The sequence below is a fragment of the Myotis nattereri genome (genome assembly GCF_964212035.1).
Source record: "Myotis nattereri genome assembly, chromosome: 5".
NCBI classification, from domain to species: domain Eukaryota; kingdom Metazoa; phylum Chordata; class Mammalia; order Chiroptera; family Vespertilionidae; genus Myotis; species Myotis nattereri.
Window position 1 is genome coordinate 14,322,277 of NC_138080.1, and position 23,463 is coordinate 14,345,739.

General features: G+C 43.5%; 1 protein-coding gene across 1 annotated transcript; it reads left to right on the forward strand.

Annotated features, from left to right (window-relative positions):
• Positions 1-9,144: 9,144 nt before the first annotated feature.
• Positions 9,145-20,817, forward strand: STC1 (stanniocalcin 1; the record flags this gene model as incomplete). Its single annotated transcript, XM_081092277.1, has 4 exons — positions 9,145-9,262; positions 11,279-11,421; positions 12,076-12,287; positions 18,725-20,817. The coding sequence occupies 4 exons, from the start codon at positions 9,145-9,147 to the stop codon at positions 18,993-18,995; spliced, it is 744 nt and encodes a 247-aa protein (XP_080948403.1). The 3' UTR covers positions 18,996-20,817.
• Between the last annotated feature and the right edge of the window lie 2,646 nt (positions 20,818-23,463).

Genomic DNA, 23,463 nt, shown 5'->3' on the forward strand with positions numbered 1-23,463 from the left:
TGCTTGTGTGACTTTTTCTTTCTCATGTCAGGGAAGTTTTCTGTCATTATTTATTCAAATAGGTTCTCTAATCCTTGCTGCTCTTCTTGTCCTTCTGGCACCCCTATGCTATGTATGTTAGGAACTTTTGGTATAAGAGAATGAATCTCTGGGTCCTGAATGATAAATCTTTCTTAAACCAAAAGCTCAGAACCAACTTATTCAAGACATAGTAGCACTGTCAACATAAGAAACATCCAAACCTGCAGAGAATATTTGAGTATAATTGAAACACACTGACAGCAATTTCTGGGAAACAAAATCTGAACAAATTGAGAAGATTTTCTAGAGAATGGAAGTTTTGCAACTTATGTTATACATTCAAATAAAAGAAGACATAAGGATAAATACCAATGAAATCCATTGGTGGTAGATTAAGGAGACGGGAGAACGCAAAATGGGGCTACCTCTGGTATTGGAAAAAAAGGCAAAACAGAAAAGCACATAGTTCTTTTACATTGGAAGGTATAAGATATTTAACAACTAATATTTATAGTACGTAGAGATGTGGGCAACAAGATAACAATGAGGGGTTCTGTGGCCTCTGCTCTGGTGCCTAGTGGTTGTGTCTTCAGAGGTCTGGAAATATCATAGCTCTGATATTTCAAAGCTATGTTATCTCAGATGCAAAAAGACAATAGACAGGCTCACTTAAGGTAAAGATTGACCTTTGTCAGGGAAGCTTTAGACTTTGGACATGACTATTCTCCATGATCCACTTTCAGTTAGGACTTTTATGTTCAGACCATCCTATGTGGTTACTTTGTAGGGCTCACCATGCTGGCCTCTCCTGAGCTTCTCAGGTTTTATATGTGGCCCCAAGGATTGTTCCCAGTGACTATGAGCTCTTCAAGCTCTTAAAGATGATTGAGAACTGGAGAAAAATTTGCTGGTTCTAAAAGACAAAATACAATAAGAAATTTGAAACATATTTTAGTAAACATCTGCAAAATATAAAATATAATAAACTGCTGTTCAACACATCATGTATAATTACATAAAAATAATACTTTTCATAGAATGTGGATGCACTGTGGCATGTTTGCTATGCTGTGATTCAGGAGCTCCGTTAGAACGAGAGCCTAACAGTTTAAAAAGCTATTGGTTACTTTTAAAGCATTATACACATTGTATGATGTATACACACACACCCTGGGCATGGAGAGTTTCAACTAAGAACCAAAATTATAACCCAAGCCCCAAGCATGATCATAGCAGTCCTATTTAGCCACTTAATAGTGAGGTAGGTTCGGAGTTCACACACACACACACACACACACACACACACACACACACACACTTCCCACAAGTCCACAGTACCCAGTGAGTAAGTGGGTTTGGATTCCTAACCAAGTACCAAATCCTTTTTGGCAGTAGCCACAGAATCCTGCAGAAGGCACAGCTTCTTCTGTGTAAATCTGCCTCACCCTGTGATAAGCACCTATTTTACAGCTAATGGCTTTGCATTGGTGGCTTCCAAAAAGAGCTGTGGGCTTTCGGTGGTTCTTTCCAATTCATGGAAAAAGGCAACATTTTAAGGAGTGGGGAAAGGGGTGAGAGAGGGACAGAAAGAAAATCTTAGAGCTTCTGTAAGGACTTCTAAAGAGATTTCATTTTTTGAAAGGAGACACACTAGGAGGGGCACAAATTCTCAGAGCCTTGTGAACAGAAGGCAGCTCCTTGCACCTGGCTCAGGGTCACTCTCATTCAGCTCAGGGTAAGCCGGGGTTGAGATGAGGAGTTTGTGCATGAGGACACCTAAGTCATAAGAGAAAGGATTCTATTTCTATGTGTCTTTATCTGTGGTCTAGGAAGACATTGAGAATCTTAGAATAAGACTAAACTATCAGTCCGTTTCTCTATTTCTTTAGAGGAAGAAAAGAAAGAGAGAGAAGCTATGACTAAAAAAGACCAAGACATTGACCCTTCCTTCAAATCAATCCGTTTCTCAAGGTCTATTTAATATCTCACTTCTAATGTTTGACTTTAACAGTGTGGCTCAATTCTCACTGTTTTCCATATTCCAAAGTCTTCTGTGAGTCATTTAAACACCAAATGAAGAATAAAGCTCCCCCAGACACACACACACACACACACACACACACACACACACACCACACACACACACACACACACCACAACACACACACCACAACACACACACACACACACACAAGCACAGGAATTGCCCTTCCTTTGTTAATCTAATAAGAGAAAAAGTAAAGACATCGAATTACAATGATGTGAAATATTATTATAAGTACAAATATGAAAAGAAGCAATGACATAGTATTTAAATTTGCTGTCTGAGAAGATAATATGCACTGCCCCACAATCTTGTGAACTAATCGTCCCTGTCTTAGCACAGTGACTCCCCTGATGACATTTTTGCCCTTAAGGATTTCACCACGTCCTCCGAAGCTGCAGCTTTTTCTCTCTCTTCCTCCCCCTTCCTATTGTTGTCACTAGAGAATGCAGAATGACATGTTCAAGAAAATGCTTGCCTTGAGGCCAGAGAGTGTTTCCTTTGCACTTGGATTTCCATTTATTCCACTAAATTTCCTTACAATTAATTTTAAAAAGGGCTGAGAGAGTTCCTTTCCCAAACAGCTGACAAAAAACATGATCCGTGAAAGCAAACAAAATGGCACTTGGTGACCATTTTGCTACCATTATAAAAGCCTTGCAGTTTACATTCTGACTTTGCATTCTGCACTTTATTACTCTGATAGAGTAATCGGAATATGTTGATATTCCCATGATACCCATCCAGAGCCAGGAACTGGTTTATCTTAATTGCACTTTAGCCTAAAGCATATTAAATGCAACTTGATTATAAAATGCATTTGAATTGCCATAATAAATTTCTTGGCAAGATTTCCAAACATCAAGTAAAAAAGTCTATAATCTCCTAGTCTGGCCGCTTTGCTGACTTGCCAGGTAACTAAAAGCTGCTCCCTCTCCACATCCCCCATTCTCAGCCAATAAACTAGTAATAATAGATGTGTCTAGCACTCAGGAATGGCTGCAAGACACCTCTTTATACTTGGACAGCATTTTGCAAATGAGAAGCTGGCTTTGGGATAAATATGGATGATGCTTCAGCGAGGTTGTTGGGGTGGATTTTTTTCCCCATTTCTATTTCACAAACTCATTGGTATCATCCATCAGTCTCACTCATTACAGCACAGTTTAACACTGAGCATTTGCTGCCTGTGTTCAGGTCCATGCCGCCCTCTCTTCCCCACACTGCACCGTCTGTAATGTCACAGTGCTAACAGCATTGCAGGAACAGGAGGCCTAAGGAGTACACATCGATGGATCGATTGGTTGGCTGCAAGTGGCAAGCCCTGATCTCTAACTGGAGGGTGTTGCATTAAACGCTGGGTGGAAGGCTTTCTCGCATTGAGCAGTGTGACAGGCCTGCCCCGCCTCTGGAGCACTCCCAAGCAGTCCCAGCATCTAACAGTGCAGATGTCTTCTTCACACAGGTGTCTGAGAGTGGGACAAAGAAGCAGGAGAGGAGTCATGCATAGATATGCCCCACCCCACCTCCCAGGGAAGACTTCCAAACAATAGGATAGCCACAAAAAATGTCAGAAATGGAGTGAATAGTTATTCAGCCCTGACCTCTGTCCACAGACCACTGGAAGAAAGAATGCTAAGTAGAAAAACAGGTCACAGAAGTTTTTTTCCTTCACTAATGAGGAGCAATGCTCACTACCACCTAGAAATGCAATCCCCTTTTAAACCAAGGATTTCAAAGTAGTGAACATGTGTTATCTGATGTGTCATCTTATCTGCCCTGAACAGTTAGATACAGGTATCAGCCTCCCCTTAGTACTGGGGCAGAATACTAAAGAAACTTGCCTGCAGACTGTTTCCCTAGTAGGCAACAATAGGCTGGTGTGTGGAATGCTATATACTGCAGAACTCCCAAATGTGTGGGGCCATGCTAGTCTGTAAGCCCAGCAGCTAGGTTCACGGGTGAATGATCTAGACCAAGAGTGTAAGTTATCTCCCTAGCAAGCATCCCGGTGGCCTGAAACCATGGCCAATCTAAGGTAGGCAGGATTCACTTTCTTTTCTTTTTTTTTTTCTTTCTTTCTTTTTTTTTTTTTTTTTTTTAAATGTAAGAGAAACTTCTCATCGCCGCTGGTTGATTCGAGCGCCCTCATGTGTCCCCACAGCATAATGGCACTTTAGGTCTGCCAAAGGGCTCTTGGTAATGGCAGTCAATGACACATATCATATCCTCATCGCACTTGTTTCAGGCGCCTTGTGTAAAACCGAAGATTTGCAGGCTGCCTTGGAACTATGAATTTGTTCTCCCTGATACAAAGTGACATCGTAGTTTATACCTAAAAATATGAGAAGCCAGTGTTCACAGGAGTAGAGGTGAATTTCAAGGTTCCTGTTCTAGTTTGACACGTAAGGTCATTCTATCTATTTCATTTTCCTCCTGCCACACCCCCACCCCAAGGGCAGTGCTTTTAGCTTAGCTACCCCCTCCTCCATGGTGATGCTCACACAACTGAGGGACCCAAGCTACTTCTATAATAAGCAAATCTCAGGAGACCTTGCTCCCCTTCCTGTGGGGAGAAGGGTAGCGTTTCTTCTCTTGGAGATAAGAAGCATCCGCAGTAATGCCTGGCAGGGAGTAGATAGACACCCAGTAAATGTTAATTGAATCCAAACCTGTAAACTCTATTCCAACCCACTTTCTGTATTATATTTTCAGAAAATAGGCATTCTTCCTCAACTACAACATTCATGCATTAAGAAATAGCTTGGGAATGCGTGGAGCACCGGAAAAGGTCAAACATTTCCCTGAATTTCCCACAACACCTGACCTTGTGCCAAACACTCAGAAACCCTCTCTAAACTGGGGGGTGGGGAGGGAAGGTTGCCTTCAATCTATTCCCTCTCTTTCGCTGGCAGAGTTTAAAGCAATCAAAGACATATAAAGAGGCAAAGATTCCCACAGGAATTTGAGACTGCACACAGAAACCTGGTATCTTCATATAAAATGAAAATAAAATTTTTTCCCTCATTTTCCTCCTTTTTTTTTCTTCTTAGCTTAGGAAGGCATGACTCAACAGTCCAACAGTGCAGTCAGCTCAGAATTCCCAAAAAAGAATGACAATGACACTCCAACCTTGGTCTCTATGTCAGACCAACCTTGACAGGTCTTGTACTCTGTTCACAGCAAAAGAAACATTTACCCAGAAACCATGCTCCTGGGCTCCTCTCAGTGAAAACGCAACGAGCCGTTCACTGCCTAGCTTTAAGCTAGCCAAATCCAACAAAGACCCAGAGATATTTTTGGCTTAATCTTCTCACTGAACTCATACCAGCCTTGCACGGGCATAGCCAAAGCATCATCACCCAGCCTTGGGTGTTGGCAGATTCTCCCATCCACTTCTTTGCACATTCCCTGCTTAAGAGCAATGGTAAAGGCTCCCCTCCCCTCCCACCGCTCACCGGGGGCACCTCCACCTCATTCAGCCAGACTTGGGAAGATTCTTCATCTATCTATAGCCCAGACAGGCCTTTTTATAATTTATTTTATTGATTTCAGAGAGGAAGGGAGAGAGAGAGAAACGTCAATGATGAGAGAGAATCATTGATTGGCTGCAACCCAGGAACGTGCCCTTGATTGGAATTGAACCAAGGACTCATCAGTCCATAGGTCGATGCTCTATCCACTGAGTCAAACTGGCTAGGGCCCAGTCAAGTCTTTTGTTAGGTAAGTCTATGACCTTAACAGAAAGTGGTTGCCTAATGGAGATGCTAGATAGCCTTGTCAAATAAAATTATAACCAATAAAGAAGAAATATACATCATCTTTGTTATCATTAAACTGGGTGAAAGCTTTTTGTTCTCTATAGAGTTCTTAGGTTAATTGAGAATTTCCAATTTATTTAAAATATTTATCATATTTTTTCTTTCTTCCTTCCCTACTGCTACATCATCATCAGGACCTCATCAACACAAACTGATATTACTAACTGGTCTTATAACCTTCACTCTTTTCTTCCCCCAAACCGTCATAAGTATAATCAAAAGATCTTTCCCAAACATTAACCTCAACACATCACTTAACAATTCCTACTCCAGAACCCTTACCGACCCCTGTTGCTTGCAGGATAAGATCTGAATTCTGAAATTTAATATTCAAATTCCTCTATATTCTGTCATACCCCTCCCCCCAGGAGAAGTTACAAAGGATATCACCTGCAGAGTTCCAAAGACACTTCTATCATTAATTTAAAGTTCAAGACAGGAACTCAATGACTGTGGACATTCAAATATCCATGAACTCCTGGGAAGAAACTTGACATTGTGTGTTTCTCTTAGACTCCACCTCGGTCCTTTGATGTTCTCAAATACATTGAAATTAGTTATATGCAAGCCAATATAACTGACCACTATTGGGTTTCTTCAGATGACAGCTTATTTGTCTGTCATTGTGAGACACTCTGCACACCCAGCAATGAATGTCCAGGCACATGACAGTAAGGGAGTGAAATAAGGAGCAATAAATCAACTTCAGAGGAAACACAAACCATGTCCTGACACTTGTAGGACAATGTGTTCTGCTGTGAGCACCAGAGAAAAAGCATGTGGGTGGTGGGAAGTAAGTCATATTAAGCCAGTAGATCAACAGAGGGAAAGTCCAACAAGAGAAACCAACAACACTGCATTTAACAATGAAGAGAGGCTAAGTAGATAGAGAATGCTGAGGAACAGAAATCAAGATCCTTGGAGGGGTTGAGGGCAAATCCATGCATCTCTCCTCCTCTTCTTCTAGAAGAGAACATTCAACTATACATCTACCACTCCTGACTAAGAGCAATAAAATCAACCTCTGAGACTTCCAGAATATGACCTTTTTTAAAAAGAAAATATCATAGCTTTTTCCTAAATTCTTGAAATCAATAAGTAACAGTAGTTCACATCTTTCCCTCACGGATCCTTCCTTGAAGGTCCCTGCATGAGCCTTGCCCACATCTCTAGCCGGTGCTGACCATACCATGGCAGGTTCTGACATCCTGAGCCTTCAGGAGATAAGGCTGAGGTTAAGCATCTTCTCAACTTGACTGCAAGTGCTTCCGTGACATGAATCATTAATTTTCCTTCCTCTATATCTCTTCTCTTTTACCCTAGCATTCGGCCCTAGACTCTACTTGAGACATATCAATCAGATTAGTTAGTATCATTAAAATGTACTTATTTCATGGAAATTTGAAATTTTCTTTTTTTTAGATGTTTCTCTTATCTTTTATTTCCTCTATCTCTCATACTTTCCAAACAACATTCTCTTTTGCAAGGGGGGCTATAATCACTCATCAAATCCACTGCCCACACACAAATAGAGCTGATTCTTATGTGTAGTGAATAAAATTGGCACTCTTTCTTCTACCTTTCCCTGAAGATTTGGGGATTTAAACTTAAACCAATGGCTGGCTCTGCTTCTTTGCAAGATCATTCTGCCTGTGTCTGTATGAATCTCCAATGGCCCTTTCTCATTTACTTTCTGAAATCTTTTAAATAATTTTTTTTTTTTTTTGCTTAATCCCTTCACTTCACCCAGCCCTAATGACCCCCTCTCCACCCTGATAAATCCTCTTCTGGATGATTAACCACCTTCACAAGGACAAGCTTCAGTGTTGCCTACAGCCCACTTACAAGAAAATATGAGCTTCTACCTAAGCATGATCCACTGTAATACCACTGTAATTTTCCCATTAAGTCTAAAGCTTATCAGTCTTCTCTCCTACACATTCTGGGCTTTTACTACCCCTTCCTCCCAGTCCTGCCACCCCACCCGCTTCGCTCCCCCACCCCAAGAAATGAACTGGTTTCCCCAGCAGGTTTAGTCTTGCATTGGCCAGCTTATTATTTCAATGTGATTACGAAGTTGCTGGGCTTGGACACACCGTTTATTAATTTTCCAGGCATTCACGCTGTCTCCCAGTTGAGTGTCGTGCGTGTAGAAGTGCATATGTGTACCCATGATAACTAACACTCTGGAGTTTTAGTCACCGCTGGTGACTAAAAAGATGGGGGTCAGGCTCATTTGTGTGACTAGAAAATCATAGTGTTCGAGGTCTAAGGAATGCTAGACTCCAGCCTTGACATTTCACAGCTTGGAAACAAAGATGGAGCAAGGTAGAAAGACTCGACCAGGGTCATGAAGCTAAGCAATAGGGAATTTGGGGCCACGGCTCAGAGTTGCCATGCCCTGTTCATCAGGGCCCTTCCACTCATACAGGTCCCTCCTTGGGGGCTCCTATATGTGAGTGAGAACTCAGAATACTCACATACAATCAAAATGCATCACAGACCTGTGAACATGCATATGCTGAGAAGCCGGGGAGGGAGTGTGTGTGTGTGTGTAGCTTACAAAACAGAGAATGTGCTATTAAAATTAGAGTAAAACTGTTCTAATGAGATTGAATGAAAATCCAAAGAGAGCACACTCCCCCACCCTGCTCTCACTCCCCACTCCCCACCCCCAGCTCATTTTTTTTAAAAAGATGGATAGATTTCCATAGCACCTTGGAGTTGAGATGGCCACATGATTTTCCCTTGGTTCCAGCAATACAAAGTTACCCTTTAATGCCATGAAAATAGCTTTTTCACACGTCCATGCACATACAGTCACACACACATATGAAGCATTGGCAGCAGGTACTTTTAATTTGCTGGAAAATATTTCTAAGAAGTCAAACAGCTCCAGACCAATGGGCTTGCCCTCGATTGGCTAACCAGACTAGTTGAGGGACCTGATTGGTCCCCGATCCTAAGGACCGATAAGAACGGCTATAAAACCCCTGGGTGCAGCTCTTGGGCCCCCAGTTTGCAAAAGCCAGAGGTGCAAGCAGCAGCGACTGCAGCCACAGCAGCAGCAGCAGCAGCAGCAGCAGAGGAAGCGACAGCAGGAGCAGCATCAGCAGCAACAAAAAAAAATCCTCATCGAATCCTCACCTAGGCTTTCAGTGTGTCCAGATCCACATCTTCCCTCGAGCCGGGAGAGGGAAAGAGGAAAGGGGGGGAGGAAAAAAAAAAACCAAAAACTTAGCGGAAACTTCTCAGAGAATGCTCCAAAACTCAGCAGTGCTTCTGGTGCTGGTGATCAGTGCTTCTGCAACCCATGAGGCGGAGCAGAATGATTCTGTGAGCCCCAGGAAACCCCGGGTGGCAGCTCAGAACTCAGGTAAGCGGCAAACCCAGGACCGGTTTCTCCCCCAAAGAGCTGTCCTCATTTGCCTCTCGCTTTTGCAACGGTGTCTGTGCCGGCTGATCTTGATAATAAATGTGCTTCATGCCTGATGGCCCTAAACTGCCAGGGTAATCCAATAGCCTTAGGAAGTGGAGCTCCTTTGTTTAATAAATTGCACGCAACTAACGAAGAAGCTGGGCGCTCTGCTGAGGGTATTTCATTGCATAAGCCTAGCCTGATTGCCTGAAATCTGGCACGTACCCTCTTCGGCGGGGAGGGGGCGGGGAGAGGCTTGAATGTTGGCATGCTTCAAAGCGCTCTCTATACTTCCAGAAGCCGACGCTGATCTTAAGGTGAGACATGATTGGGCTGATGCCCCTCTTTCTTCACCCTTAAGACCCTGAAACTTGACTTCCCCACCCCTTCGGAGAGCACGCCGAAATCTCCCCCTGCAGATTGATTTACGGAGCCATAGCCCTCAAGTCTGACAAATCCCGAGCAGATTCAGAGACAACCCTACACATCCCACCCCCCACACTGCTCCTCCTCTTCCTCCCGGCTCGCTCGCTCTCGGGCTCCATTCAGGCGCCCATGCCGCCCTTGGCCAGCGAGCCCCTGGGAAAGGAGTATTTGTGCAACAGCAGCTGTATCTCCTAGGGAAGGTCTCGCTCTAGTCCTGACTCCGGGAGCAGTGCATCCTGTATAGCTTGGCCTCCAGGGGAAGAGAGTCCTTAGGAAGCCGGCACCGGCACCTCTGCCTTTTGACTTTGCTCGGCTGCCTGGCTCCCCATTCATCGCTGCCTCGCTTCCCCCAACTGTCAGCAGAGCTGGGATCGCAGGTGTCCAAATGCTGCAGACGACGCTCCCCTCGCAAGAGCAGGTCCCTGCCGCGAGCAGGCTTTGCCTCACTTCCTTTTGTACTTAGTTGCTATAGAGATGCAGTGATTCACAATTCGAGCTTGCCTAAAACAATAGCAACCCTAATGCATATTAAAACTGCTCAAAGCAAAGTTATAATTTGAACCCGTGAAAATATATAATTAGGGAAATGACTTGTAACATCCCAGAGGCTGCGGGTGGTGGGAGGGGGAGGGGACGCCTAACCGAGCCGTGCTTTTGATCTCGGAGGAGAACCCTGTGGCATGAAGGCTGCAGATCATTTCTCGCAGAGCTGCCTGCCAGAACACCCCCTTCTGGAGGAGAGAAATTACTTTTATGGGAGATCTTATCCAGAATGTAGAAAGCCTCATGCAAGTTCTTTGCGGTTTTCTTCCAGTCTTGCACAAGGGGTGCCTCGGCCTTTTTATTCCATACCTTTCTCTCTCTCTCTCTCTCTCTCTCTCTCTCTCTCTCTCTCTCTCAAAAAAAAAAAAATGGCTTTTAATATGAGAGACATTGTGCATACCTCTAAGCACTGTCCTGTGGTGGGGGTGGGGGTGAAACATGGACGGCTCAAATTCCCATCTGCCAGTATGAAGGTAAGTTAAAAGCCCTAATTCGGAAGGGACTCCTGGCAAATTCTTCTCCGCCATTTAGACTAAAATTCCATCCTTATTACTCTGGAGTGCATCTTCGGGAGCCAAATGGACTCCCTGGCCCTTGCACCTCCTAACCCTGACCACCAGCCCCGGCTTTGCCTCTCCTGCTTGCAGGCTCTAAGTGATGCCCGTTGGCTCTGCAGAGCTGTTTCAAGCATCATGCATCCCACGGACTCCAACCTTCCTCTCCAGCCCCCCAAACTGTGGCAATGGTGAGGCCGGGGCATGTGGCCCAGAGGGAAAACACATTCCCTCTCCTTCAAGTGCCCTGGCTCTTTTAAGCCAAAGGGATCCACCTGGCCCCTCCCTTTCTCACCACCCACCCCTCTCAATGAGTCTATCTACTGGCCCATCACAGACATCTGCTGTAAGCTCTTCTGACCCCATGTCCTTGAATGTTTCCACCACACCAACTTGACCCTTGGAACCGCCCTCTCGTCTGACTCAGATTGGACGGGCTTGTCTTTTTCAGCTGAAGTGGTTCGCTGCCTCAACAGTGCTCTGCAGGTTGGCTGTGGGGCTTTTGCATGCCTGGAAAACTCCACCTGTGACACAGATGGGATGTATGACATCTGTAAATCCTTCTTGTACAGCGCTGCTAAATTTGACACTCAGGTAATAAGACCTTGACCACTTACTCCCACTGGCTGCTTGTCTTTAACAGTGTGTTAGACTATTGTGCTTAGGAACCAGCTCTCCTTCCTAGACTCCCCACTCTAAATTCTCATCTCCGATGTGTGTAGTACACACACACACACACACACACACATTTTTGGCCTGGATATAGGTTCTATAGAAGACATTCCCCACCCACTCTTAAGGCACGATTGTAACATGCTGACAGAGGCTGTCTTATAAGGCGGGGTGCTTTATCAAGAGGAAATAAAAATATTCTTCTAACAAATAAGTTCTTCTCACTGCATGGCCTAGCATACTAACTACTAGTTTGTAGTTTGAGTTATCAAAGTGTCAATCCCAAGTATTCAAAGCCATGTTATGGCTATTTTTAAGCTGCAGGGTGGTAGTTTATAGTTCCTCTCTTTTTTTCCCCTCTTGTCTCATTTTATTTCTATGGAGCTCCGTTTTCAAGGTAATCTCAGAGAGTAGGGACGTTTATTCATCCTGGCCACGCACACAGTTTTCTCATTGCAAGGACATGCAGATGGCACAGGACAGTGCCAGGCGCCCCCTAAGTTCCACACATTGTAGGCCCTGTCCTCTCTTGTCAGCTCGAGCTAAAGGTTTTCCTCCGACCCCTTTCCTTGGCAGGGAAAAGCATTTGTCAAGGAGAGCTTGAAGTGCATCGCCAACGGGGTCACCGCCAAGGTCTTCCTCGCCATTCGGAGGTGCTCCACTTTCCAGAGGATGATTGCTGAGGTGCAGGAGGAGTGCTACAGCAAGCTGAACGTGTGCAGCATCGCCAAGCGGAACCCCGAAGCCATCACAGAAGTCGTGCAGCTCCCCAACCACTTCTCCAACAGGTACAAAACGAGTCTACTTTTTTTGCAATTAGGGTGGAAGAGGGAGTGGTTGGCTGGCAGAGCCAGACACAGAAGGGGGTTTAAATTGCCACAGTCATGCTCTTATTTTAGCTTGCAGTCTTCCCAGCTTTTGCAGGAAAAATGTGTTTGCGATTGGTTGTGACAGCTTAAGCAGGCTGGATTTTTTTTTTTTTTTACTGTTATAGGAAAAGTCTTTCCATGTAGCTAATAGAAAGCTTCATTTTCAGCAACCCTAGGTATATTTTCATGGTCAGTTTCTTGCCATAAGCCTGAAGGGAATGATGAAGTTTATGAAAACCAGCTTTTGAGACATCAAATTTGGCTGAATGACTACGCACAGTACAATTAGCCGTTAGAAAAACTCTGGTCAAATGTCATAATGCAGTCCTTTAAGCCTGCATGCATTCTGAGTGAGCCCCACGCCCAATCAGATATTTCACTAGGTAGCCGAGAGCAAGCCATCTCACTTCCCCGGGACTGACATTTCCTTTGTGAAAAGTAAAGTGGCTAATCTAGATGATTCCCACGTTCCCTTCCAGGCCACTGTTATCCCGTTCCTCTAGTCCTAGATTTCCTGGAATGATGTCCCGGTGACTCCCCAGATTACATTCTCACCTTTTTGGCCCAAAGCCACTGAGCTGGTGATGCCTAAGCAGCGTGCTTTTCTGTGCCCCTGGCTCGATCTTCACCAGCCAGTAGCGAACACCTAACACATGAGAGGGATGACATCCTCACTTCATGCCCTAGAACGTTCCCAGCAAGACCTGGGCTTCCTCGGGCGTGATCAAGTTAAGAGAGATACTGGCAGGGCTGGCATGGAGGGATGGTCCAGTTCAGTCTACTGCGATGCCCCGTTGGACCAAAACTTGACTCCCAATCCTGAAGTGCTATGATTCTTTGTCTCTCCAAACAAATCCTCACATATTCACAAAGATCAGTCCTATGCATGTCACTCCGACTACCTGGGAGCTAATGCGGACTTAACCTGATTAGTTTCCCAGCCAAGGGCTGCCACCCTTCCTCAGACAGTGGCAACAGCCTACTCCTCTGGGGTTTCCCAGAGATTCAGGCACGTTCATAAGGGCAACTGGGAGGTGAGGAAAGGAGCTCCTTCGTCGGGAAAGGTTAAGCCCCCTGACATTAAAACTTTGTAAAATTTCCGATTCACTCTTAACTACAGGTCAGTGCCCTTCAGAACCTGGTGTCGATTTATAAACATCCTTTGTTTGGTCCTTGAAAGCCACCGTGCCATGGGTCCTCACTGATTTCCTCAAGACAGGAAAAGCATATCCAGCATTGATCTCAAATGGCCTGTCTCTTTATATTGACTTCGGTCTTAAAATTCTCGGAGGAAGATTCTTATTACATCTGGGGGGAGTGGGGGGGAAGAACCTAGCTAATTGCTGGAGACACCCTTCACCAGAGGGAAGAGAAATAAAGAGTGCTTAGTCTGACCTGGAGCTAGGGATAAAGGATGCTGTTTGTGTAGTTACTGAGGGGTAGGAGTATGTTAGCAAAGCCATTATTATATATGTTGATCTTTAAGGACCTGATGACAATTCATGATCTATAATGTGGCATGTAACCAATCTGAGGCATTGCTAATCTATTTTAAGTGAGCATTGCCCTCCATGATGAAGGTAGAGGTCTATGGAAAGGAGGCACAGATTCTAGACGGGTGATCCTGACTATCTCAGAAGAGACCAGTAATCATTTTAATCGGGCCATTATTAGTTTCATTTAGTGCCTCATCTCATCACCCTTAGAAAATGGTCACATATCTTTCTTTAATCTTAGGGGAATCACAGGTATTAGGAAAGTGGGGTGAGGGATGACCACTTCTGAAAGATCAGAACCTTCCATGCAACTCTTACCTTTCTCCAATTATTTCACTTCAACTGGCTAATATTATTCCTGCTGAGAACTGTAGAGATTTCCGGTTCCATTCTGGGCTTGATTTGCTCTATTTAAGCTCCTCACTCTCCTGAAACATCCTGCTTTCCCAGCCTCTGTCCCACCATAGCTACACGCTAACTTATGCCAACTGGCACAGAATTGTGAAAGGAAGTAGTTACAGGTTCATTCCACCTTCCTGTGACTTATCTAGCCTGAGATTTGGGCCTGGGAGAATCCAAAAGCCTGTGACTGGACCAGGAGCCAGAACAAGGAAGTTTTCCATGAGAGAAATGCACTCGAAGAGAAAGGATAGCTGGAGTGCCCCCCTGGCTCAATTTGCAATCATGAGAGAAGTAAGTAAAATTGATTGGCAGGTTAGGCAGTGTGAGGCTGGGGAAGGAACTAGACCAGTCCACATCCAGAGTGGGAAAACGGACGACACTTCCAGCTCTCTAGGGCATGCATAGGGAACAGGAAACAGAAGAATAATATTGATCAAGGGAAACAAAGGACTATTTATAAACCCTCACACAGAGCGTTCCTAGGCAGTATGTGTGTATTTGGGTAAGCGGTGCTGAAACAGTAGCTATGGAGAATATCTGATCTTATTCTTTACGAAGGAAAAAAAAACTTAGTGGTGGAATTTTTAAAGTAGGAAGGAAGAAACTTGCTTTAAAAAGTCATTCTAGGCTGGATGATCCAAACATTTAGCCCATCAAGTCTTTGTTGTAGATCCCCGCCACACCATAAAGGTGAAGAAAAAAAATCTTGATTCATTCTAACTCTTCCTGCAAAGGATGGGCCTTAGAGCTGTACTGTTTCGATTAAATTGAGAAGGAACATACATATCAAATCACTAGAAACATTGCATGTCACAGCTGACAATGACCATAGACATTATCTAGGATTACTGCCTCATTTTACTGATTAAAGCACAGAGGCCCAGAGAGGGGAGTGACCTGCTGAAGGTCACACAGCTGGTAAATGACAAAGTTGGGCCTAGAACTCACATGGCCTTGAGCCAAGCTATTTGACTTCTGCTTCAAAAATGGCAGCCAGTAAGGCCTGCAGAATATATTCACCATCCAGAAATAGACTACCAAGCAGAATTGAATAAATGTGCCTCAGGGTGATCAACAATTAGATTTGTGTGCATTCTCTCCTCAAAGAGAAGACACATCTTACTTGATACAAGGTGGTGCTCAGTAAATATGTGACAGTTACTAAGTCAACTTTTCCTGGAGACACAATCTCTTCAATAATCTCACTTAGTGGCTATAGATAGGAAAGTTCTATCTCACTAACTCACATAGTCCCAGAGTTCAATGCTATATTCCAGCCCTAAATGGAGATGGCCAGGATTCACCTGCCGCTCGCTCTGGCAAATGGAGAGCCTGACAGATTTTCCACACTTGGAGGAGCTGCTATTGAAGCCATGAGAATCTTCTGTTCCAAGGAGCCCCCTTAGCCTGCCCTTGTTGAGCTAAAAAGGTCCAAGAGAGAAGCTAAGGGTAGATTTGGAGGGAGTCACTGAAAGCAACCAGGCTGGCAAGGGCCATCATCAAGAAACACCAAGCACAGATGAGACATCTGTGCTAGCAGAGGAAGCAACAGTAAAGGCAAGAGCAGGAGAAGGAGAGTAGGTTTGACAAAGTGGGGCCAGGGCCTCAAATAGGCAAGGCCAGCTACAGAAGCTGTGTTTCCTAACTGGTGTTAGAATTTTTCAGCCAAACAAGACTTTCAGTGTTGATCTAAGCAAAGACCATCTTCTACAGCTCATTTGGGAGGTCATTTGGTGTGGATCGTTCTTTCTAGAAGTGAAAGGGTAACTTCTAAGTTATCAAGTCCTTATTTGGGGGAAAGGGGAGTAAGAATCAGAAACCTCATTCTCTATAATCTAATCACCCTGTGAACTCGACACAGGGATCCAGGGGACCCATGAGCTAGCAGAACCCACAAGTAAAGAGATGGCTGGGGACCTACGTGGTTATGTGGACTTCTGAAGCTATTGCTACAAAGTAGATTATTCTCAGTTTTTCCAAAACCATTTTTCTCCCCACTTCCCCATCCAAGTGAGCTCTGCTTTGACTCATGCGCTTTATCATTCCAAAGGGTAGAAAATGTGTTTCTGTGCCAGAGAATCCCAATTTTAACAACAGCTGGATCCAATCCAGCCTCCTGTGTGGGGTGGGGCCAGGACTGTGTCTGAAACCCAGACAGGACACTTCTCTTTTGGTCCCCAAATTCATTCTGCTCACTCACAGAAGGGTGACCGCTTTGCTTCACTACCCACATTCCACCCTATTTACTGTACATCCTTGAAAGGACTTCTCTGGGGGTTAAGTTATTCTGGAAAGATGTTTGATCCTGTGCTCTGCGAGGTGAGTTAAAAATAAACAGGTTTATTTTCACGGAAGATCTTGTGGCCCCAGTGATGCTCAGGTTCCTCTGAGGAAAGGGTCTCCCCACATCAATACTTCAGACCACGGCCATCAGGACAGTCTCTTATTAGTGAACACAGAGCTAATGGGTTTTGACAACTGCCACCACCTCAACATGGAGCAAAAGTATCCCAACTCAAATTTGAAAATAACTGAACTGTCTTCCCAAAGAACAGGGTAAATAATTTATATGTGGTAAATATCAGAGAGTTTAATCCTTTCTGAGCCATAATATTTAGCTGCAGTGTTTGGGATGCTTAAAGGACTTGCACCAAAGATGAAGTTAATCTATACCAAGCACAAGTCTGGGTGAAAATTTCCAGACCTACAGATAATTTTTCTTGTGGGAATCATGACTTATGGGAGAGAATTATATTTGTAAACCTCTGTTTCCTCTGTGGCCACAAAATTAAACCAACAAATCAACAGTGACTGGGCAATATCGCCTTATGATACTGGCACATGAGGAGTATAAAGAAAAGAAGAAAACCCCTGCCTTCAATAAGGTTAGAGTCTACCCAGGAAAACAAAACTATCAAATGCTGACCTGTGTGATGCTAACCAAATATCTATAAAATGTCAAAAAAAGGAAGAGGCCAGCTAAGGCTAGACCAGTGAGAGAAGGTTTCCTGGGATTAGTGAAGCATGAACCACTGAAGACCACTAATCTTTCCATGTAAATAGTCTCGTTGCCTGGAATTTGGCCCTCTCACTACAGTATACCTTTGGAGAACAAGGACACTGAAGACAGAAGGTTCCTTTAAAGACAGAAGTTTATACAGCAGGAAGGCCGGGGAGGGCGGGGGGGGGAGCAGGAGGGGGGGTAAGAAATCAACCAAAGGACTTGTATGAATGCATATAAGCATAACCAATGGACATAAGACATTGGGGGGTAGGGGAGGCCAGGGGATTGTCAAGGGTGGGGGAAAAAAAAAGGAGACATATGTAATACTCTTTGTAATACTTTAAGCAATAAAAAAATAAAATAAAATAAAAAAAGATAGTTTAGTCTGAATATGTATTCATATGCCCATACACCTGAGCGTACACCACCAAGAAAAAGGAAAATAACAAAGAGGCATCAAAATAACTGCAAATTTATGTGCAGTCTATTTTTTTATTTCCTTTTTAGTTTTATTTTTATTGAATTTATTGGGGTGACATTAGATGATAAATTATAGAGTTTTCAGGTGTACAATTCTATAACAATTTATCTGTACCTTGTATTGTGTGTTTACCACCCCAAGTCAAGTCTCCTTCCATCACCTTTTTTCCCTCCCATATTCTTCTACCTTCCCACACACCCCATCCCCTGTGGTAATTACCATGCTGCTGTCTGTGTATAATAGTTTTTTTTTGGTTTTCTCCTTAATCCCTTCACCTTCATGACAGCTTTGATGGACCTGAAGAGTATGTATTATGCTAAGCAAAACGAGCCAGTCAGAGAAAGACAAGTATCATATGATTTCACTCATATGTGGAATCTAAAGAACAAAAGAAACTAACAAGCAAAATAGAAACAGACTCACAGATAGAGAACAGACTGACGGCTGTCAGAGTGGAGGGGTGTTGTTGGGCTGGGTGAAAAAGGTGAAGGATGTGCAATGACTATTAATATGTGTTAAGTATTGGCTTACCTCCTGATATTTGTTGAAGTCCTGCTTCTACCATAAACCCAGTGTGTGACCTTGGACAAGTCACTTCAGCTGTCCCACCTTAGTTTCTTCTCTGTAAAATGAGATGATTAAATAGTCACTAAATGATCTTGACAACCCCATCTAGCTCTATAATTATTTCTCAAACTTTTACACATTGTCGTCAGCCTACTATCCAAAGTAAATTCCCTGAGCTCTATACTTGAAGATAGACCTGTCTTGCATTGTGTTGTAAACCCAGGAAGCACTCAAACTAATAAGACACTGCACAAAGATTAGAGGCCAAGGTGACGATCAGTGGGTAAACTATTTGGGTTCACATGGCCTGGCCATTTGGGATGGGTGTTGGCTAGAGCCCCGATGAAAGCCCATTTGCCTTGTTCTCACTGAATGGCCATTTCCTGCATTCTCTTTCCCAATGCAGATACTATAACAGACTTGTCCGAAGCCTACTGGAATGTGATGGAGACACTGTTAGCACAATCAGAGACAGCCTGATGGAGAAAATCGGGCCCAACATGGCCAGCCTCTTTCACATCCTGCAGACGGATCACTGTGCCCAAACACACCCACGAGCTGACTTCAACAGGAGGCGCACCAATGAGCCACAGAAGCTGAAAGTCCTCCTCAGGAACCTCCGAGGTGAGGTGACCTCTCCCTCCCACATCAAACGCACCTCGCCAGAGAGTGCATGACCAGGGAGTGGTGTTCACAACCTCACCAAACTAGTGTCATTTAAGGGTGTTCACACACCAACTTTGAGTGTACTGTGCCTGGTTTGATTTTTTTAAGTAGTCCCTATTTTCTAGCCCCCTTAAAGAAAAATTGCATGAAACTAGGCTTCTGTAACCAATATCCCAACATTCCTCGATGGCAGCATTCCCACCAGCAGAATATGTGTGATCTTTCTGCCTCTCCTCAGGAGAAAAAAAACCCTCTTTTATCACTTTCCTCTACCATGTCTTTTCCCAGCTCCCCTCAAAACTACTCTCAAACACAAAACGTTCATGTAATTCCCCTGTCCTTGTAATTTGAAGATGTGGAGCCCTTTAGAATGGTTGCCCCAGTAGAGTTAGCTGATAAGAAGCAACTTAATTTAAATGCATGTCTTAAATGCTCATAAAGATGTTAAATGGAATTCGTGTTATGAATCTGTGCTGGCCATGGACGAATATGAATGTCATGTTTGAATTCTTGATCTCTCATGAGCTAGTGTCTTATGGTCTTGATCCTCCAATGTCTAAGTTCCTTTCCAATACATTTACCAAATTGCTCAAGCCTGGCTCTCCAACCAGGCTTTGAGCCTGCCTCTTCTTGCATCTAATGAAAAACAAAAAGCTAACATCTTTATGTACTGTAACTGCTCAGAGCTTTAAAGTATCTTTAACAATTGTCTTAAAACCAGAGAATCTTAAGGTCTAACTGTGGAATATAAATAGCTGAAAACTAATGTACTGTACATAAATTTCCAGAGGACTCTGCTTAAACAAAGCAGTATATAATAACTTTATTGCATATAGATTTAGTTTTGTAACTTAGCTTTATTTTTCTTTTCCTGGGAATGGAATAACTATCTCACTTCCAGATATCCACATAAATGCTCCTTGTGGCCTTTTTTATAACTAAGGGGGTAGAAGTAGTTTTTGTCAACATCAAAACTTAAGATGGGCCTGTATGAGATAGGAAAAACCAACAGGTTTATCTGAAGGACCCCAGGTAAGATGTTAATCTCCCAGCCCACCTCAACTCAGAGGCTACTCTTGACTTAGACCTATCCTGAAACAGCTCTGTCACATCCAACTGGGAATGACAGGAACCAAAAAGAGCATCCCTTTGGCTTGGACCACTAAGAGTGTGAGAAGGCCTACTATACCTTGGGACGTGGCAGTTCTTTCCTCACCACCTTTCATCAGTGCCTAGTACTCAGGCAAACTGTTGCTGAGGTGGGAGACTTTCCATGAAATCGATCAGGAATGAGTCAATGAGCCTTTGGGTATTCAGTTTGGGGGACTTGGGGCTGAGGGGGTATAAATAACCCTGGGCTGTCCTGTCCAGCCTTAATAGACTCCTCTTACATTTTTGTCCTGTAGCACGCTGCCTGCCAAAGTAGTCCTGGCAGCTGGGCCATCTCTGTAGGATTGCCAATAAATAAATAAATAAATAAAAGAGAGAAAGAGAGAGAGCGAAAGAGAGAGAGAGAGGGAAAAAAAGAGCTGGTGGTTGGATCGTTTCTGCCGTGATGTTTACAAGATGGCGGCCACCAAAGCCAAATGATTAACCTATCTATGAACAACAGTAGTTTCTCAGGGTCACTGTCCTTGAACCCAACAGTCCCTCATGAACGTCACTGCCCACCAAAGGTCAATGCTGAGAGAGGAGGAGGGTGGACGGGTAGGACTGTAAGGGCCACTCCAAACTCGCTTAGGTAGAAACTATTGGTGCTTGACTCTCACTAGGCTAAACTCAAGATTTGACCAAATCAAGTGATAAGGATCCTGGTGGGAGGAGGGAGGGAACATCTCCAGAAAAATGAAAAGCAATACAACTTTACCATAAAGCCTTTAAAACCAGTAACGTGCTGCTCAAGGACCAAGAACGATTGCAGCAGACCCAGCAGCAGCAGCACAAGCATTGCTGCCTTTGTCCCCACACAGCCTCTAAGCGTGCTGACATCAGATTGTTAAGAGCATTTTTATACTCAGAACTGCCCTATCCCCAGGTCCCCAAACATATGGACACTGCCTTAGCCTCTTGGAAATCAGGTAGACCGTACTCTAAGTTGACTCTCCCCCTCCCACCCTCCCGTGCCCCCTAACCCCAGGTAACACTGACTTCTCCAAAACAGAAAAGCTCTTAAAGTGTGTGTGTTGTGTCCATTTCGCAAACCCACAAAACCAGGACCCCAATGCGACAAGTAGTATATGAGTATTCCTAGCAAAATTCTCTCTTCAGTCCAGTACATTCTCTTTTTTTGCTGTGACCTCTTCACACCGTGGTACCCACCCCCTTTTCTCCCCACAGTGATATTTATGTATGTATTTATAATACATATATCTACACATCCAGAAAGAAGCAGTTCTCACAATGTTGCTAGTTTTTTGCTTCTCTTTCCCCATCCCAGTCACCCTAACTTTCCCTGAAACCTCCCAAGCTTCATCCTGTGTTTCCTGCAGAGTGATTCGGGCTGACCTAGACCAGTTTGCATGATTCTTCTATTGTGATTTGGTTGCACTTTAGACATTTTTGTGCCATTATATTTGCATTATGTATTTATAATTTAAATGATATTTAGGTTTTCAGCTGAGTACTGGAATAAACAGTGAGCATATCTGGTATATGTCATTATTTATTGTTAAATTACATTTTTAAGCTCCATGTGCATATAAAGGTTATGAAACATATCATGGTAATGACAGATGCAAGTTATTTTATTTGCTTATTTTTATAATTAAAGATGCCATAGCATAATATGAAACCTTTGGTGAATTCCTTCAAAGATAAAAATAATAATAAAGTGTTACGTTTCATTGTTTTTTTTCCCCCAATGTCTTTCATTGTTATTCTTTAAAAACTTCTTGAATGAGACTTTCTGAACACAAAGTTAATGGCTGAGTGGTTTCTTAAAATTCACCAATTGACGCTAAAATATCAATATGCAAATGAACATAGTTTAAAATCAACATCTTCCAAATTCCCTTAAAATCATTTAGTGGCTCCTATTACCCTCACAGTAAAATTGCAACCCAAATTCTTTACAAGCTCAGAAGAAGCTTATGGTCTGGACACTGCTCAGTGCACCAGCCTCAAGGCTCACCTTTCCTCCCATTTAATGAACTCTATACGCTGGGTGTGCAGTTCTAGAAAAGATTCCCTCTCTCTCCTTCCAGGCCTTTATTGAGGCTGTCCTCGCTTTCTAGAGAGCCTTGGCCTCCACCCTCCACCTAGACTGGAAGCACCTTTGCCTGCTCACCAGTGTGTTCCCAGCACTGAAACAGCGCCCAGACTGCAGGATACTCTCAATACTTTAAAGGAATGATTCAGAAAGAGTTGAAAGAGGGGACCATTGAACCAGTGTGACCAGGGAGGCAGATAGCTCAGTGATGACAAGCATCCAGCTCCAGGGTCAGACTTCTGAGATTTGAATTCTGGCTCTGCCGCTTATGAACTGCATGATGTCAGATGAGTTATTTAATCTTGAAATACATCAGTTTCTTCCTCTGTAAAATGAGGAGAGTGATAACCATTCAAAAGGTATCAGAAGGAGATAAAATAAATGAAGTGCTTACAACATGTCCAATAAGCTATAATGCTCAATACGTGTTAGTTGGCTCTTATCATCACAAGTAGAGGGATGAGAGCAAAAGGAGAGGAACAGGGAAAGGGTTCACACCAGAATGACAGCTAGCTGGGTCTGAAGGATGGTTACAAATGGTTACACAAAAAAATGGGAGCCTTCTCTGGTGAGGTTTTTTCAACCAGGGTGTGTTTTTCTAATGAGTGGATTAATTAGTGGATCATAATTGGGTGGATTTCCCCCATATTTAATATTCAAATGGGGACATTTTTCTCAATATCATTCATTCCTAGCAGCTCCAAATTGCATTTCCCCATGTTCAGGTATGCACAGGACAGTTAACAAATACTACAAGAGAGATCACTCAGAGGCTAAAAATGTATTGCACTTGCTTTTCTCTGACCTGGCCAAGGGAATGAGTGCATTTATTTCATTAAGACCTTTCATCCTCAACATTCTGCAATAATATCTATTTATGCAGAGAGGTTATATGTTACACTATAGAGTGGTGTTTAAGCATGTAGACCTGGGATGTCCATGAACTGAATTCAAATTCTCATTCCTTAACTATCTCTGTGGCCTTGGGCCAAGTGTCTGATATCTTCATACATTAGTGTTTTATTTTACCTATGCAAATATGTCCATGAAACCTATGCAAATATGTCCATGAAACAGAAATAAGTAATAGGTCCTACCTACTAGATGGGTGTGAGCATTGAGTTCTATATAAAGCATGTATAACAGTTTTTAGCGCATAGCAAGTGCCCCCACTTAGTATTTATTGAGCACTCAACGAATGTAACTATTCCCATTTACATAAATACTATCAGCATCACTTAGATTCTACTCCCATCCCTGACAGGGGTCTT